We start from the raw sequence: 17,888 nt of genomic DNA on the forward strand, positions 1-17,888 counted from the left end.
AAAGTTTTGTAAATATACTGATCGCCTAAAGGCTGAATTAATTCATTACATTTATGAAACTTTCTCTCTTATATCATTTGATCTTTTAACATCTAATCTTGACATTTTGTCCAAACTTCTAAAACATCATTCATTTATTTCTTCAATATATTATTATTTCTTATGACATCTAATCTTTTAACTGCTTCTTCCAACACAACCCTCGAATATTTAGTACAAAATTCGATCTCTAACATATTGATCAATCCTTTGACATTCAACACAACGTTCAACACTTCTACTCAACAATTGACCTTTTGATGGTTTAAGTTTGTGATAAAAAATATTTCTTACACTATTTTTTTTAAGCTCATTGATTTTATTATCAAAATCTTTAATATGTAAATAAAAAATTAAATCACTATACATCAATTTGCCGCTATTTAATTGTCCTGAGTTAATTTTATTCTCTTTACTTAGCTTGATCGATCGATTTTTGAAACATATTAAGTTTTAAAATCGATTAAATAAACTAATACGCTGATTCAAAACCCGCCAAAAAAACAAGAGAATGTAGAGCCAAGGCAAGCGAAGACACCGTAGTGATCATCAACGTACATCCACCCTCTCATGTCGGTCTTGTGACTGAAGGCACCTTGTCCTCAACCCCCATCACCAGCACCACTCCGTCACTTCTGAGATTGCCCTTCGTGATGGCGAAGTCACGATTGATGGAGTGATGATGACGATGGCACCACGCTGTAGTTCATGGAGTGCGCCATCCTAATAAGAAAACAAGTACTAATATGCCACCATCCTAATAAGGATTTATATTGATCTAATCTTAATAATAACATATATCACATATACAGCATGTACTATGGCGTTAAAAAAAACACATTGCCAAAAACTAATAGCAGAACACATGAAAAGCAAAAAATGAAACTAAAACCAAAATATTACCGAACGTCAGTAAACTTGTGAGGCCAGATGCTAACCTTAAAATGGACACTAGTGGTTGGTCCAGAACCAAGTCAACCAGCATATTAGTCCGTCCGTCTACTGCAAGATGGAGTAGGGAGATTAATTTTTGGTTCCTGAACCAAGTCAACCAGCGTACATAACCCCCTTCTATCTTCATCCCTCAACTGAACCCTTCAGCAACCTCTCTTCCTAAAGCAACTGCTTCCGTTTGGTTCCTGATTCATTTCACTGTTCCTCACATCATCATCTCTTTTTACCTTACTGCTCGTTCAATTGCATGGGGACATCCTGGTCCTCTACTTCAGCCTCCTCAACAGCATCCTCGAGTGGTGGAAGTTTAGGAATGCTATGAAAACTGTTCCCATTGTTATCAAATTAAAACAAAAAAGGATAACAATCACCATTCAATCTACAAAACATAAAAGCTAAGCATAAACAATTGCTAATTAATAATAAACCACACAATAATATATATCCGGTGCAAAACACCACCTTAATATAACTAAGCATTAGAACCCAGATCGGACATAATGCAACCAAGCGTTGAGCCACTAGTTCACTAGTTGGATCAATGAGTCAAATGATCGATAGGTTATATCATACATTATGCATATAATAAAGATTATTTTAACAGTAAAAATATATAAATATTATATTAAAAATATATTTGTGGCGTCTCTTTGTACCAAAATGAATTCACAAGGAACTTGATAACCAAAAGATAAAATACAAACCCCCATGAGTCGGACGACAGACAAATAGGACATTAGTATATGATGCGAGGTAATAAAAGTAGAGAATATATAATATGATGGTGAAAGAGAATTAAATTGTAAAACTGCTTCCATAAGTGTCACAAGATTTACTAGATTCATGGCTATTGTTAAGTGAAACAGGTATCTCTCACCAGGAGACATCAATACCTCATCTGTTAGTAACAAACATGACCTCCAGATCATAAACATAAAAAAGAAAAGAACAATGAAAAGTAAGACCGACCTGAGAATAGGCAAAACGGATCAAACAATGAAAAGTAGAAGAGGCATGAGACCCCGATGCATACACATTTCCAATTCTCCAATTTGGCAAGGAGACAAACTGGAAATAGAGGGATACTTAAGATAAGAGTAGTTAAATAGAAAATAATTTTTTTATCACAATGCTGCAGGATGTGGAATACAACCACATCCTAATATTAAGTAATATAATATATAAATATTATATTAAAAATATATTTGTGGCATGTCTCTTTGTACCAAAATGAATTCACAAGGAACTTGATAACCAAAAGATAAAATTACGACAGACAAATAGGACACTAGTATATGATGCGAGGTAATAAAAGTAGAGAATATATAATACGATGGTGAAAGAGAATTAAATTGTAAAACTGCTTACATAAGTGTCACAAGATTTACTAGATTCATGGCTATTGTTAAGTGAAACAGGTATTTCTCACCAGGAGGCATCAACACCTCATCTGTTAGCAACAAACATGACCTCCAGATCATAAACATAAAAAAGAAAATAACAATGAAAAGTAAGACCGACCTGAGAATAGGCAAAATGCATCAAACAATGAAAATTAGAAGAGGCCACTGGATAGAGCTCTCAGTCCAATAGTGAAGAGGGGCATAAACAACAAATTGCATAGAACAACCTGAAAAAGAAAAAAATGCCAATGGAAAAAGTAAAAAAAAAAATCACAGGTCAGACTTATCATGAATACACTAATGGGTACAAGGTGTTTGTTGCATGGACAGAGGCATGAGACCGAATGCATAAACATTTCCAATTCTCCAATTTGGCAAGGAGACAAACTGGAAATAGAGGGATACTTGAGATAAGAGTAGTTAAATAGAAAATAATTTTTTTATCACAATGCTGCAGGATGTGGAATACAACCACACAAAGGGAGACCCTTTTTTTAGCATCTTGAAGAATTACTTTGTAGCACTGTGTTGCATTATAGCCACATATGTGGAGTTCGACAATGCAGTTGCAGAATTGCAGCCAAATAGACAATATACAAGTTTATGTTATACGATGCCGACCGAAATGATGCTTATAGCACATGCTTAACGCTATCAAAAACAAAGAAAATTGGTCATCTTATTATTCCACAAAAGAAAGTCTAAAACAAATGCCACTCTGAAAAAATCAATTGCTCCTCAGTTTTTCGTCCTCTAACCCTATCCACCCATACTATTTTCACATAGAAAGCTAGTTACTACTCAAAAGAAAGGACCTACAAGTGCCTTGTAGTTTCTTCCCTGTAATGATCAATAGACTGCAGTCCTCATGCTGCTACAAATGATAATCATCACAAACTCAAATAATATAGCTCATTTACAGAGTGGGCATGTCAATTTATTGATCAAAGCTATAATTCCTTACTAAATCATTTGATTCATATCTATTTAGTTTTGCCCATGCTCGCAGTAGATGGAACTTTCCAAATGCTAAATAGCATAAATGCATACATTTAATGTATAAAAGCTTTGACTAAAATAAGCAAATCATTTGAAGTATCAAACCATACCCAGGATTGTTTGATCTAACTTCAGCAGATTTCCACTCATCTGGGATCATCATGTACTTCTTGAAGTCACCAAACAGATCAACTGCATGCATATGATTTGTCCAACGTAGAGTCCATTCGTCTTTCCATTTGCAACAAAAGATAATATATAGAAAACCAAATTAACAATAACTTCCGGATGTACTTATTGAAATCATCAAACAGATCAAAAGAATGCATACGATTTGTCCAGCATATACTCATTCGTCTTTCCCCTTTGCAAGAAAAGCTAATATATAGAAAACCAAATTAACAATAACTTCTGGTCTTGGGTTTACCACAAGAACTGATTGGCACAACACCACGAAGCCAAATCTTGCGAAGAACTTGATGAACCACACTCAAGATTCAGATTAGTTACCTGAATATTCGAGCCTCCCGTTTCTTGATTGTACATCTTACACTTTCGAGCTTCGCAAAGTTTTCCAGCGGCATCACCGGCAGATTGTCCACCACAATGATATTCCCAAACCCACCTTCGGACTCCAGAGGATCCTCTCGATACAAATCCCCATCATAATCACCGCACTGACTAAGAAAAAATCACGAACAAATCAATACAAGAGACAAAAAAATCGTACGGAAGAAAGATCTGCTTGAGGGTAAGATAGATCGAACCCACATCAACCAGGCGCCTGGCGCTTGCGTCTGTGTCCGACCACCGAACCACCTCCACCATCTTCGAGAAAGACGGGTACATCTTTCCGCGGAAAATCCAAAGAAAGTGAAGCCTCCAACATGGATTCTTGAAAGAGGAGGAGAGATCGGAACAACCGGGAGCGATCGGTGAAACCCCGATCCGATGGCCTCGTTGGTTCTCCTCTGAAACCGGTAAAGAAACCCCAAAATTGCCGCACGTGTGACGGGGAGTCGAGGACGACTATGTGGGAGAGCAGAAAAGGGTCTCTGCGGAGAGGCGGATGCAACGTAGTATGCGGACGATGATATCTGCCGTCCGTCCTGCTCTCGTGGCATGATGGCCGGGCCGGGCCGGGCCGGGCCGGGCGCCTCGAGACATGGGCCTCCTCGTCTGGTAAATGCCATTGCGTCCCTCCTGTAATGATACCGAATATAATCTCTCTGTGGGCATTAAAACTTCAAAGAAATAGATACTATATAATGTAAGACGATTTGCAACCAGAAACATATATTTTATTTGCCTCTCAGGCTGTCACCTTTTCGATGCACTTGTCCCTCTCTTGCCAAATAGGTGCGGTTCCACTGTCACGATAAGCTTTTCCAGGAGTTCGTAGTCGACCCAGGAGTCGAGTACAGCTGTGAGGATTCTCTCTTCCCAAGAGATTGGTAGTGGGCAGCACCATGATCGATCCATGAGCGACTGTCACCTTTCCTGGTTCTTCCATCTGTCATGTCATATGCAGCAAGAAAAGAAGAAATATGTATTTGCAGCAATATTATTATTCACCTTGCAGTCGAGTTGGGATATGAGGAAGGCCATGGAAGTGGTGGCATCTCCTTTTAGGAAAAGCACAGCAATATTATTATTCACCTTGCAGCGTTGCTCCATGGCTCTCTGTCTCCCACTTCCCGCCTGCACGCGAGAGAATGGTGCACGATGGTCTAAAGGTACTCTGTCTTATAGCAGGCAAGTGGAGTGATCACATTTCAATCATGGCCGAGAATGTACCAGTTTAGACACTCGACACAGTATTGGTGCCACATCAGACTTTTGCTATCAGTTCTAAGGTATGTTGTGTCTGAAAGTTCATCGAAGAGAAAGCAGAACCTGCTGATCCATTTAAACTTAAAATCAATTGCTGATACTAAAATATGTGTAGACCGAGTGTTCCATCAAAGAGAAAAGCAGACCTTAAGTATCTGTAGATCCATCAGCCAATTCCAGTCTGAAAGTTCAGCATGTAGAAAAAGTCAGCAGAACAGTCGACTTACTTGAAACTAGTCGCATCGTGCTGACGAGGAAATGCACCTCCGACACTGTAGCTGTTCGGCATCACCTTCTTGCTTTCCACGCAATTCGAGTTTTTTTCTAACCTCAGTGCCATCATCGAGATGACGGAAATAGTGATCACCACCAACAAAGCATATTTTAAGCTCACTTCCATGCGTTGGATTTCTTGGCGCCCAAGGCTCAGAGAGGCCCAGCTGTAGTGCAACACTTACAGAAAGCAGGTTAAGCCAAGAAACATGTGCATGAAAGAAGGGACATGATTTGTCATCTGGAGTCTCTTGTTGCCTTTGCCTCGGTGGATATCCACTCTCCTGCAAAGAGCCAAAGGTTAGAGTGGTGTGTTCTTTCATATGCATGATGGTGATGCAGAGAAAAGAATGGCTTCATCTCATGTATCAGGGCAATGCGAACTAAAGATTCTGATCTCATGTTCTTTTTTAATGAGGCAATCAAACACATGATGGCAGACGTGAGTTCCTCCACAAAGATTCAAATCAATAGAAAAGTTCTAAGTTTACTGGTGTTTAAACTAAAAAAGCCTATTACTTCCTACACAACCTGAATTCACGGGGGATATGATAACATAACTGAGGTCTTATCACAAGTACATGTTATCCAAACTGACTCATGATTTGGTTGCTTGTTCATGTTTGGCTTGACCGTATCAACTTTTCATATCCTATCGATTCCATCCCTATTCATCTCACCCAAAATAATGAGTCCTAACAGCACAAAATAATCAGGAACAGAACGCATGGTTGTCTCGAGACCTTACAACTCATTTTCCCCTGAAATCTCAACTGCTCCTCTGCTTTCGATGAAACACCGAGTTTTTGAGTTGGAATGGACGACTGAAATCAAATTTAGAGTCGTCTCCTCGACCAAGACAAAACCATGCATCATCAGATGTGTCTCCTGAACCAGGTTAGTCCTCCTCCTGGGGTTAATTTATCTATACAAAGAACACCAAAAGCGTTACCAACCCTAACCATTGGGTGCAGGAGATCGTCGTCACTCTACACGTCCTCTACGTGACGGAGGAACACATCATAATTTCACCCACCCTCATGCAGTATAAATAAAGGCTGCTGCATCTCTTTTCACTTCTCTTTGCACTTCATTTCTTTGGGACATTGAAGGGTTTTCTCATCGGTTTTAAACGAGGGGACAACAAGAGCAACCAGGAGAATGCTTCATGAAGACATGATTCATGTACCAAGTAAGATCTAAATGTCTGTTTGCAGTATCTTCTTTATAGATCCATCAAAAGAAAGAAAACATGCATGGCAACAAAGAACCAAACTTGTGTGCATTAGTTCAATATGTTATATGTCTTTCGTGAGGCTGAAAAAAAGATCCTTGAGTCATGTATTATGGGTGGTTTGCCAATCGACAGTGATCATATATCAGAGGCTTTGAATTCCTATCATATGTCTGTATATAGTAAGGCTTAGAAACAGTAGGACTTTCATAACACATTAAAACAGAATGACTGAATCTACATTGTGCATCATTCTCAGAAGTTTTATTTATCTATCATGTCAATCCTTCGCAAATCTTGCATATTTGTTGAAAAAACAATTCGCAAATATTACAGATAGACTACACTACTGAACTGTAAAAAATATTGAATGTTCATGTAATTAGTACTTGAAATACTCGAATTAGATCAGAGTGCAACACCAGCCAGGAAAATTTTATGAGGCATGTAATATTTCTACCTTCCGAAGTGAAAGAATAAAGCTGTCTTAGTTGCTTGCAGACTTACCTGTCGTAGCTACAAAACTGTTGTTCATTACAAACTGAACAAGGTACTTCATGCTGCTCTTGCAGATTTCCATTCACTTCAATCTTGGAAAGGATGGCAAGATATCAGCGTCCTCTGTTTCTCGAAGAATGTTTTTGCATTTCTCAATCTCATCTTTATCAGTTGCTTCTTGGTTCAACTCCTATGGAAAATATTACACAAATCATGTGAAAAAGAAAGCAGGACTATTGCGGAAGAGATGCAAAATTGCACTACTGATGAGCATAAGCTTGATCATATACTCTTGGGATCGACATACCAAGCTGCTAAAGTTTGTTGCTCCCTGATATTGGCCATCAACCTGTTCAGACTTGTTTTCTTTCTGCTAGAAGGAAGCGGAGGCAATTGCAAGTACATCGTATCAGTTGTAGCTGAGACAACACAGTTGATATCATGGATATTTCTGGTTGCTGTCATAGTTAATCTCCCACAAGCTAGATCTGTAAAACTTTCTTGGATAATAAGAACATGGTTCATATGCAGCTTCCTGCAATCAGCTATCTGTACTGCTCTTGATATACGCTCCACACTTCTAGCAAAGTCATTCTTAGGAGTAGAACAATATACAGAGATAATAAGTCTCTTTCCTTGCATGCTACTCTTAGTTGTCTCAGTCAGAGGTACAACAGGGATCAGCAGCGATGCCAATAGCCTTAACGAACCATTATTGCAAGTGCAAACATCAAAGGAGAAGCATGCTGAGAACAAGAGGAGCTCCTTTTACAGGAGTGCAAGTCTTATACAACTTGTGACCTTCTCATGGCTTAACCCACTTTTCACTACCGGAAAGATGAAACCACTAGAGCAGAATGACGTACCAGACATTGATAAAAATGATTATGCTGAGTTCTTGTCTCACTCATTCAACTGTTGCCTGAATAACGTCAAAGAAAGATACGGCTTGAGAACTTCATCAATCTACAGAGCAATCTTCATGTTCATCTGGAAGAAGGCTGTGATTAATGCAAGCTTTGCAGTTGCAGCTGCAGGGGCCTCTTATGTTGGACCTTCACTGATTGACAACTTTGTTAAGTTCTTAGGAGGAGACAGGAAGCATGGATTGAAGAGTGGATACGTACTTGCACTTGCATTTCTCGGTGCCAAAGTTGTAGAGACTGTGTGTCAGAGACAATGGATTTTTGGAGCTCGACAGCTTGGAATGCGCTTAAGAGCTGTTCTAATATCTCATATATACAAAAAGGGCCTCATTTTATCAAGTCAGTCTCGGCAGAGCCATACGAGTGGGGAGATTATCAACTACATGAGTGTGGATATCCAAAGGATTACCGACCTGATATGGTATTCAAACATAATTTGGATGCTTCCCGTCCAGATTGCACTAGCAATATATGTTCTTTATAAAAATCTTGGAGTTGGAGCTTTGGCTGGATTAGCAGCAACAACAATGATAATGGCATGCAATATTCCCTTAACTAGAGCACAAAAAAGATATCAGAGCAGAATCATGGAAGCTAAAGATGCGCGAATGAAAGCAACTGCAGAAGTCCTGCGAAACATGAAAATCTTAAAACTTCAAGCCTGGGATCTGCCATACCTTCGCAAGTTAGAAGACCTGAGAAACACTGAGCACAATTGGCTGTGGATGTCTTTAAGATTGCAAGCAATTTCATCTTTTATATTCTGGGGAGCACCGATGTTCATATCAGTGGTGACATTTGGAACGTGTATAATCATAGGAATCCCTCTAACTGCAGGAAGAGTTTTGTCTGCATTGGCAACATTCAGAATGCTGCAAGAACCAATCTTTACTCTACCCGATCTGCTTTCAGTACTTGCACAAGGAAAAGTTTCAGCTGACAGAATAGCAAAGTACCTCCAAGAAGACGAAATGAGAGCTGATGCGGTTGAAATTGCTCCCAGAAATCAAGCAGAGGTTGATGTTGAGATTGATCGTGGGACATTTAGCTGGAACCAAGACTCAGGATGCCCCACACTTGAAAATATACAGCTGAAGGTGCATAGGGGAATGAAGGTGGCTGTTTGTGGTACTGTTGGTTCGGGAAAGTCTAGTTTACTCTCATGCATCCTTGGAGAAATACCAAAGCTTGGAGGGAGAGTAAAAATTAGGGGCAGCAAAGCATATGTTTCACAATCCCCATGGATACTGTCAGGAAATATTAGAGAAAATATTGTCTTTGGAAATCCTTTTCACAATGAAAAGTATGAAAAGACAATTGAGGTTTGTGCTCTGAAGAAGGATTTTGAGCTCTTTGCTAATGGGGACCTGACAGAGATTGGAGAAAGAGGTATAAATATGAGCGGAGGGCAGAAGCAAAGGATCCAGCTAGCTAGAGCAGTCTATCAGGATGCTGATATATACCTTCTTGATGACCCTTTCAGCGCTTTGGATGCTCATACAGGCACTCAACTGTTCAAGGTTATCCTGTAAAAATATCCTTTAAATGAATGATCCCTGTCCTCTGCCCTCTAAACAATTAGCATAGTAAAAGACTAGGAATGATAAAGAAAACCATATAGTCTGTGTTATATACGAATTTCCTTGTTTTGTTCTGATACTTCTTCAAGTATATATTCTTCAAATGAATCTGAAGAACAAATGTTCAAGATGCCTAGTAAATTTTCACTTACAATTTTGTCGGTATGTAAAACTCTTTATACGCCGTTTAAATGTTTTATGTTTCCTTTGCAGGATTGTTTAATGGGTGTTCTCAGAGACAAGACTGTACTCTACGTTACACATCAAGTTGAATTTCTTCCAGCAGCAGATCTTATCCTGGTAAACTAAGAACTGCTGAACTTTCTTTTCCTTAAATTATTATGCTGCAAGAACAATAGTTATTTTCTCATTGCATTTTAATGAACAAAATTATATGAACTTAATATTAATTATCCAGAAGAAGTGCTAATCCCATTAATGGAAGGTTGCAGTGTCCTTAAAAAACTATGCTACTCATACTCCTCAATTAATTGTATTTATCATAAAAAATTAGCATGACAAATACCAGCTAATAGAAATTGCAATTAATTAATACAACAGGTAATGAAGGATGGTAAAGTTGCCCAGGCTGGATTGTTTGATGAACTTCTAAGACAAAACATCGGATTTGAGGTGTTAGTTGGAGCTCACAGTGATGCTCTTGAATTGATACTCAATGCAGAAACCTCAAGCAAATCATCACTAGCTGCAGAGATAAATATACTAGAGGCATCAAGCAACGATTCTGATGCAGAAAAAACATTAAATACTTCATTCCAAAACATCAATAAGCAAGAGTCTGAACATGATATTTGTCAAGATATGGCTGATAGAGGGAGGCTAACACAAGAAGAGGAGAGAGAGAAAGGAAGCATTTCGAAAGATGTTTATTGGTCATACCTGACTGCAGCACGAGGAGGTGCCTTGGTTCCCATAATAGTCATAGCACAAGCATTTTTCCAGGTACTGCAAGTAGCAAGCAACTATTGGATGGCATGGGCTTCTCCTCCATCTACAACTACAGAGTCTACAGTGGGACTCAAGTTTCTCTTCTTAGTGTATATACTTCTTTCAGTTGGATGTTCACTGTGTGTGTTGATCCGAGCAACTCTGCTTGTAAAAACGGGCCTTTTGACATCTCAAATTTTTTTCCAAAAGATGCTCCACTCTATCGTTCGTGCCCCAATGTCCTTCTTTGACTCAACGCCAGCTGGGAGGATTTTAAACAGGGTCAGTACTTAGTTTAATCTCTCATTTATGTAGTTAAATTTCTTATTATTGTAATTCCTGAATTGTAAATAGTTATATAGTTTTGTGCTTAAGACTAATAGTTTCTTATTATGAATTATTTGTAGGCTTCTATGGATCAAAGTGTGCTTGACTTAGAATTAGCTGGGAAATTAGGTTGGTGCGCATTCTCAATTATACAGATTCTGGGGACTATTGCAGTCATGTCGCAGGTTGCTTGGCTAGTTTTCGCAATATTCATTCCAGTGACAGCAATCTGTATATGGTATCAAGTAAGAACACTCTCATTCAAAAATATACTCAGAAAAATATTCAAGATTTTTTGTCGATATCAAAGAATGTCAACATAGATATTCTTGAATATTGAGAGAAACAATTTGACTGTTTTCTTTTTCTTTTTCCTCAAACTGTAGTTCCCATGATTTAGTTGTGTGCCAGGATGGATGATGATACATAAGAGGATTTACCTACGGAAATATACTCAACTTTGGCCATGATTTAGTTAGATTTTCAGTTTAATGAATGATTAAATCATTTTGACAATTTGAAGACTGAATTTTTGACAATGACTAATGCAGCAATACTACATACCCACTGCAAGAGAGTTGGCTCGGTTGTCAGAAATCCAGAAAGCTCCGATCCTTCATCATTTTGGAGAATCACTCTCTGGTGCTGTAACTATTCGAGCATTTGGGCAGAAAGACCGTTTCAGCAATACAAACCTCAGTCTCATAGATAATCACTCAAGGCCATGGTTCCATAATATTTCTGCAGTGGAATGGCTCTCATTCAGATTGAATTTGTTATCCAACTTTGTGTTTGCTTTCTCATTGATTGTGCTTGTGAACCTGCCAGAAGGATTTCTTAATCCAAGTGAGCATATTCAAGTGAAATATTCATTTACCTAAATTTTACTTGATAATACCTTTCATATAAGTCTGTTAATCTAAATGAAATTTCATGTGTATGTTGTACAGGCATTGCAGGACTTGGTGTGACATATGGATTAAATCTCAATTCACAGCTAGCAACTATCATCTGGAATATATGCAATGCAGAAAATAAAATGATCTCAGTTGAGAGAATTATGCAGTACTCAAGGATTCCGGGTGAAGCTCCTATACTCATAGAAGGCCGCCGACCACCAACCAATTGGCCACATTTTGGAACTATATGCTTCAGGAACTTAGAGGTATAACTTAGAACTCAAACTCCAACATCACATGCATGTTTATGCATAATCAAGAGTCATACTTAAAGACAACCATACTAATTGGCAGGTTTTTTTCCATTTGAAACAATAGATTTCATATAACAAAAAGTCAAATAGTATGCATGGAACATGCTAACAGTTGGTTTCACTCAATGTCCAGTCAGCCTTCTTTTGTTCTTGCTACTGTGGGAGGTGTGAGGGGACATCTTTTTTCTGAGTACTGTTGATGCAAATTATTCATTTCATAATTTCATAATACTGGTTAACAGTTGAAGTTATCTTCAAATAAATTGTAAACTTATATTCCGAAACATTGCAACTTTCTTAAGGCAGAAATTTTACAAATTATGATATAATTTCCATGACACAACAAAATGGGAATTTCCTGTAAGGCTTAGTGGGCTTACATATGATTTGACTTCTTAGACTCTCAAGTCTCAACAAGTATAAACTATCAGATGGATGAAACCCAGTTGAGCAGTCCTATCTTTGCCCAAGTCACCATGGGTGATGTATGAGTACAATCATTAGACCCACTGTGTCAAGACTTGCTCCATTTGCAGTTCTGATAGACAGATGCTTAGCTCCACGGAGCTCAATTCAAGTCTGTATTTTATTCTTGATTTCTTTAGCAGAACTGATTGACTTTGCTAGGTTCTTCTAATAGCCATAATTTCCTTTCCTAGCTAGGCAGTACCAACACTGAAGATTCAACTAGTTTGATCTGCACAAACAAGGATATTGTGTCCAGATCTGAAGCGTTAGGTCATTTCTATAAGATAATAGAGACGACAATCTCATCTGCATTTTTGCTTAGATCACAGTTTCATCTGTTTGCCAGAGAGCAACACTGTTGCAAATATTAGGTGAATTTTTACCCTTTTCATAGTCATATTAGATTGGTCAAATAGATAAACGTTTGAATTTTTTTCCTTTAAGAACAAGCATTGCTTCTCTTGGGAATTTTGGTCATGGAGATCTCATGGCCCAAGATATGTACATCTTGATCATGTTATGCAAATGAATTTTGTATTCAACTTTAACAAGTTCTCCTTTTTCCTTACTTCTACAGGTTAGATATGCTATTTTCTGATGCCTTAAAGCTTCCTGTTGTTGTTGTTTGTACAGGTCAGATATGCTGAACATTTGCCATCTGTCTTAAAAAACATAACATGTATAGTTCCAGGAAGAAAAAAGGTTGGTGTTGTAGGACGAACTGGCAGTGGCAAATCAACTTTGATACAAGCTCTTTTCCGTATCGTTGAACCAAGAGAAGGGACCATTGAAATTGATGATGTCGACATCTGCAAGATAGGCCTCCATGATTTGCGCTCCAGACTCAGCATCATACCACAAGACCCAATAATGTTCGAGGGAACAGTGAGGGGAAACCTTGATCCATTGGAGGAATACTCAGATAGCAGGATATGGGAGGTAAGTTCTTTCTTAAAACCGAAATTTTTATAATATAGGAATCCAAGAAGATAACTACGGCCATGATTATTAAGCGAAGGTCTGATGAATCAGAAACATATGAGTATTCGAAAAATAGAGTTGCTAGAAGCAAACTTAGAAACTATTAATTGACTATATATCACAGACCAAGTTGAGGATAAATCCTGCCCTGCATAATTTGAGTTTATCTAAATCTATTAGCATTCAGTTCATGTTGAACGAGAGATTTAACTCAGATGGTTAAGTTTCTGAATGGAAGATGTTTCTTGTCATCCGTGCTCTGTATGTAACTGTCTTTAAGAAACAAAAATCTAAATCCTATATAAGTGTATACTAATCAGAAGATTGACAGATACATTATGATCACTCAGGTTCTAGACAAGTGTCAGCTCGGTGATTTGATACGCCAAAGCAGCAAGAAGCTGGATTCAACTGGTAAGGCATGTGCAGGAGGTCTTGGCATATGACAACATATTTATGGTCCATAACTACTTGAATGGTATGATCAGTTATTATTACTAGTTTAATAATTGAAGGGGGGGCTTCATACAGTTATTGAAAATGGCGAAAACTGGAGTGTCGGACAGAGGCAGCTATTCTGTCTAGGAAGAGCGCTGTTGAAGCGAAGCAACATTCTTGTTCTGGACGAAGCAACAGCCTCAGTTGATACCGCTACGGATGGAATAATCCAAGAAACACTACGTGAGGAATTCAAGGACTGCACTATCCTTACCATAGCTCACAGGATTCACACAGTCGTAGATAGCGATCTCATTCTGGTCCTTAGCGAAGGTAATTGAAGTTATGATCGATTTAAATAAATATATTTTGCAGAAAACTTGTGCATGATTTAGCTCACAAAGTTTCTTGTTCTTGAGCAGGAAAGATACTTGAATATGACAAACCATCCACGTTATTGGAAAGAGAAGATTCATCATTTTCTAAGCTTATAAAGGAGTATTCAATGAGATCACAGAGCTTTAACAATGCAACACAGTGCAAGTAACACAACTTAGTCCTGGATGTTCCTATCTTTATATGTCTGATGTAGAGACAATCCTTGGGTCTCCTACCAAATGATATGGGTAATTTGTGCTAACTCAATGCCAGGTAGTTGATTTCTCTGGCAAAGACTGATAATCTCATGGCAAGAAATGTTCTTCACCGGTCACCAAAGTTCTACCAAGCCATGCCGACAGGTGTTCTGCATCAGGTAACATTGACAAAGTTCCGTTTACAAAACACTACTTGCAAATTTCACCGATGTACTTGTAGCAGAATATTTTTGACAGAGAATTGTTCTAGATGACTTTCCTTGAGTTATAGTGCTTCACACTAATAAGCTGAGATTGTATTAGATAGGTTTCTTTCCACCGATAGATGTTTGCCTATGTAATCGTGGCACTATAAGATTATTTAGGTCAAATAATTGGGCATCACCTCCACAATAATTGAACCCCAAACAACTCAAGACGAAAAGGGGTACCGATTACCAGTTAGTCGAAGGCCCGATTGCTTGTTGATCAGAGAGTAATGCTCACACCACTGACCCAGGAAAAATATTGCATCTACCCCAATGCCTAATTGATTTAGCCCTCTAAAGAAGAAATCTCTGCATGCCCTTCCAAAATTCAACAAAAGCCGATTCTTGAACACTCCAGTCGCAAGAAAAGGAAGCAAATCAACTAATCATTAACACGAAAAGGAAGTGAATTGCATCCCGACAAGGATCCGAACCCATGACCTATTCAACGCCAAATCAGAAAAGGCACATCCAGTAATAATGAACTAAGAATATATTCGACATTGCCCTAATCAATGCGAAAAACCAGCAAAAGAACAAAATCTTACCATAACCATGCTTCATCTCCTTCCAGAGCAAGCCGTGTCCCCATCCGCGAGGTGAGGCGACGGCACACAAATCGTGGCTGCGGGGAATGGCGGGTCCGCTCACCGTCGTGACGACGACACGAAGGCGGAAGCTGCTTTGAGCCGGCGGCAGCCAGCAGAAGCGTTTCCAAAGACCACCACCGGGCCCGCATCCAAGAAAAGGAGTCGGAAGCTTCCAATTAGGTCTTCTTTGTCTCACTATAAAAGGCATTTAAAGATACATGTATGTGTGTGCATGCGAGCTACGTAGGGCATTACAGATTCCACATTTAGGGGCAATAACAATGACCACAGTATCCGAAAGTTCAACGAAGAAAAGTCTGATCCAAGCGAAGGATCAGTGAAGACCAACTGTTCATGGAAGAGAAAGCAGACCCACAGCGTGCGCATCCGCTTCCCAATTCCAGTCTCCGAAAGAGGGATTCTTTTCTACTCACCGAACACCAATCGCAGCCTTCTGCACTTGTCCGTATCCTCAGCAAGCGAAACACCCTTTCAAAGCAGCAGCATAGTCTGTCGGTTTTCAGCATCACCTTCTTGCTCTCCACGCAACTCCAGTCTTTTTCTAAGCTCAACGCCATGGGCGAGCACGAAGGTGGCGATCTTCACCGACCAACCATACTTTGAGCTTGCTTACTTTCAGAGTCTTTTTTTATAGCTCGGTGGATCTCCACTCTCCTGCAAAGAGCCTATCATCTCATCTCTCCAAAAAAACAGTGAGTACTAAAAGAACAAAATGGTCAGGAATTCTTATTCCCCTGTAATCTCAACTCTGTTTCCGTTCAGAACAGGGAACGGGATGACGAGTCAGTGCCAAGAGATGTACTCATCTCCTCGACCAAAAGAAGAAAACATGGCATCGTCAGACGTACAAGCTTTACCAACCCCAGCCATTTATTTGGTGCAAGAGTTCGTCGTCCTACACGTCCTCTAGGTGACGAAAGAACACATCGTCATTGCACCCCCCACCCTCATTCATCGAGCATAAATAATGGCAGCGAGCATCTCTTTCACTTCTCTTTGGACCCGTTTCCTTCTCATCGACTCACAGCAAGGGGACACCGAGAGCCGGCTCGAGGGTGAAGAGGAGAATGTCTCATGAAGAAGACGTGATTCACGTACCAAGTAAGATCGAAATGTCTGTTTGCATCATGTTCTTACACTCACGTCCCACTAAGTACCTTATGCATCCAATGTCTCAGTCGTCTTCACCGCTCAACGACACCGACCTTCATAGTTGAGAGCTACTGATATTAGAATCAAGTCATTGCATGGTAACGTTCGCCGTTAGGTATATCGCCATGGTTGAACAAAGCCGATGATTTTAGATCCTAAGCTCTCAAAGAAATCTATGACTTCTATTTTGGTAGTTTGATAAGAGCAAAACAAATCTGTTAGATTTCTTGATGAGATTAATCAAAGAAGTCGATGATCGTGTTAGACCCATCACCCTTGGATCATCATTCAAGAATAATACAAGTGCTACCTCTGTAACAGTGGTAGCAACTTTAACACCATTAAAAGAGGAGGAGGAGGGATTGATTGATAGAGACCGAGGGAAAGATGAGATTGAGTCTCCCAGCTCAAACCCAAACAAGAAGAATAGAAGAAGGTGGAAGACAAAAATGACATTTCAAACCTTTTATGAGGGGGTTTAAGAGTTGATAATTCTAAACCATAAAATCCAAAAGGTCTAAAATAAAGGTCGGATGACACCCTTTTATAGGGAGCGACTGACCCTTGAGTTCTATCAGTGCACCCTTCGTTTGCATGATGATGTTAGGCCATTGATGATCGATCGCTAGACATAATTTTTTTCGGATCCTTAATAATTATAGAGTATGTTAGAATCTCAACGAAATCAATTAATATACTATTTAAGTGATATTGAAAATACTTCCACTCATACCACCAAACAATCAAATCAAATATTGAGCAAAATAATCAAAGATTATCATGTCAAAAATTGAATGCCGAGTTAAAGAATTGATAAACATGTTGAAAAATGGACTTTTACTAAAAACTTGAAAATCGTGTCGAAAGAATTAAATATTATATTGAAAGATTTACTGTCGTGGTGAAACTAATATGCTTGAGGATTGGACGATATGTTAGAGGATAGGATGATGTGTCAGAAATTCAAATGACATATCAGAAGAGTCGATAACATGTCAAATACTTCGAAGATGTATCAAAGTAGTTGACTTATCAAGGTTTTAATCGAGATTGTTTTAGATTAATTTGAGTCGATATTAGGTTGAAATAAAGTTAACTTATCATAAAAGTTATTAGCATAAAGTTAGGTTGAACTAGACTCGTCAAAAGGCCAAACAAGTGGCCTAA

General features: G+C 38.9%; 2 protein-coding genes and 1 long non-coding RNA gene across 12 annotated transcripts; 1 reads left to right on the top strand and 2 right to left on the bottom strand.

Annotated features, from left to right (window-relative positions):
- Window positions 1–432: 432 nt before the first annotated feature.
- LOC103972192 (uncharacterized) lies at window positions 433–7,677 on the bottom strand. 8 transcript variants are annotated; one of them, XR_010481361.1, is made up of 10 exons: window positions 7,541–7,677; window positions 7,243–7,423; window positions 5,375–5,785; window positions 4,720–5,294; window positions 4,167–4,598; window positions 3,906–4,072; window positions 3,506–3,626; window positions 2,515–2,623; window positions 978–1,318; window positions 433–762 (listed from the first exon to the last, which is right to left on the bottom strand). XR_010481361.1 is itself a non-coding variant. In XM_065090941.1 (10 exons), the coding sequence occupies exons 4-7, from the start codon at window positions 4,875–4,877 to the stop codon at window positions 3,584–3,586; spliced, it is 804 nt and encodes a 267-aa protein (XP_064947013.1). In that variant the 5' UTR covers window positions 4,878–5,096; window positions 5,193–5,294; window positions 5,456–5,785; window positions 7,243–7,377; the 3' UTR covers window positions 433–762; window positions 978–1,318; window positions 2,515–2,623; window positions 3,506–3,583. The 8 variants fall into 8 exon arrangements, 7 of the variants coding, with proteins under 7 accessions (XP_064947013.1, XP_064947012.1, XP_064947016.1 ...); XM_065090941.1 differs by lacking the exon at window positions 7,541–7,677 and having other exon boundaries at window positions 3,906–4,076; window positions 4,720–5,096; window positions 5,193–5,294; window positions 5,456–5,785; window positions 7,243–7,377; XM_065090940.1 differs by lacking the exon at window positions 7,541–7,677 and having other exon boundaries at window positions 3,906–4,076; window positions 4,720–5,096; window positions 5,193–5,294; window positions 7,243–7,377.
- Window positions 6,230–14,974, top strand: LOC135597672 (putative ABC transporter C family member 15). Of its 3 annotated transcripts, none has more exons than XM_065090937.1 (13): window positions 6,233–6,398; window positions 6,476–6,693; window positions 7,308–9,679; window positions 9,953–10,039; window positions 10,301–10,969; window positions 11,095–11,259; window positions 11,566–11,860; window positions 11,965–12,179; window positions 13,329–13,634; window positions 14,027–14,090; window positions 14,208–14,447; window positions 14,537–14,657; window positions 14,766–14,974. In XM_065090937.1, exons 2-13 carry the CDS (start codon window positions 6,663–6,665, stop codon window positions 14,767–14,769), a joined length of 4,569 nt encoding a protein of 1,522 aa, XP_064947009.1. In that variant the 5' UTR covers window positions 6,233–6,398; window positions 6,476–6,662; the 3' UTR covers window positions 14,770–14,974. The 3 variants fall into 3 exon arrangements, with proteins under 3 accessions (XP_064947011.1, XP_064947009.1, XP_064947010.1); XM_065090938.1 differs by having other exon boundaries at window positions 14,770–14,974; XM_065090939.1 differs by lacking the exons at window positions 14,537–14,657; window positions 14,766–14,974 and having other exon boundaries at window positions 6,230–6,398; window positions 14,192–14,350.
- On the bottom strand, window positions 8,158–16,246 carry LOC135597674 (uncharacterized). Its single transcript, XR_010481362.1, has 7 exons — window positions 15,507–16,246; window positions 11,579–11,835; window positions 10,640–10,949; window positions 9,623–9,685; window positions 8,837–9,526; window positions 8,361–8,714; window positions 8,158–8,293 (listed from the first exon to the last, which is right to left on the bottom strand). It is a non-coding gene; the product is annotated as an uncharacterized LOC135597674 (long non-coding RNA).
- Between the last annotated feature and the right edge of the window lie 1,642 nt (window positions 16,247–17,888).

This window comes from Musa acuminata, chromosome BXJ1-11 (assembly GCF_036884655.1).
Source record: "Musa acuminata AAA Group cultivar baxijiao chromosome BXJ1-11, Cavendish_Baxijiao_AAA, whole genome shotgun sequence".
Taxonomy (NCBI): Eukaryota; Viridiplantae; Streptophyta; class Magnoliopsida; order Zingiberales; family Musaceae; genus Musa; species Musa acuminata.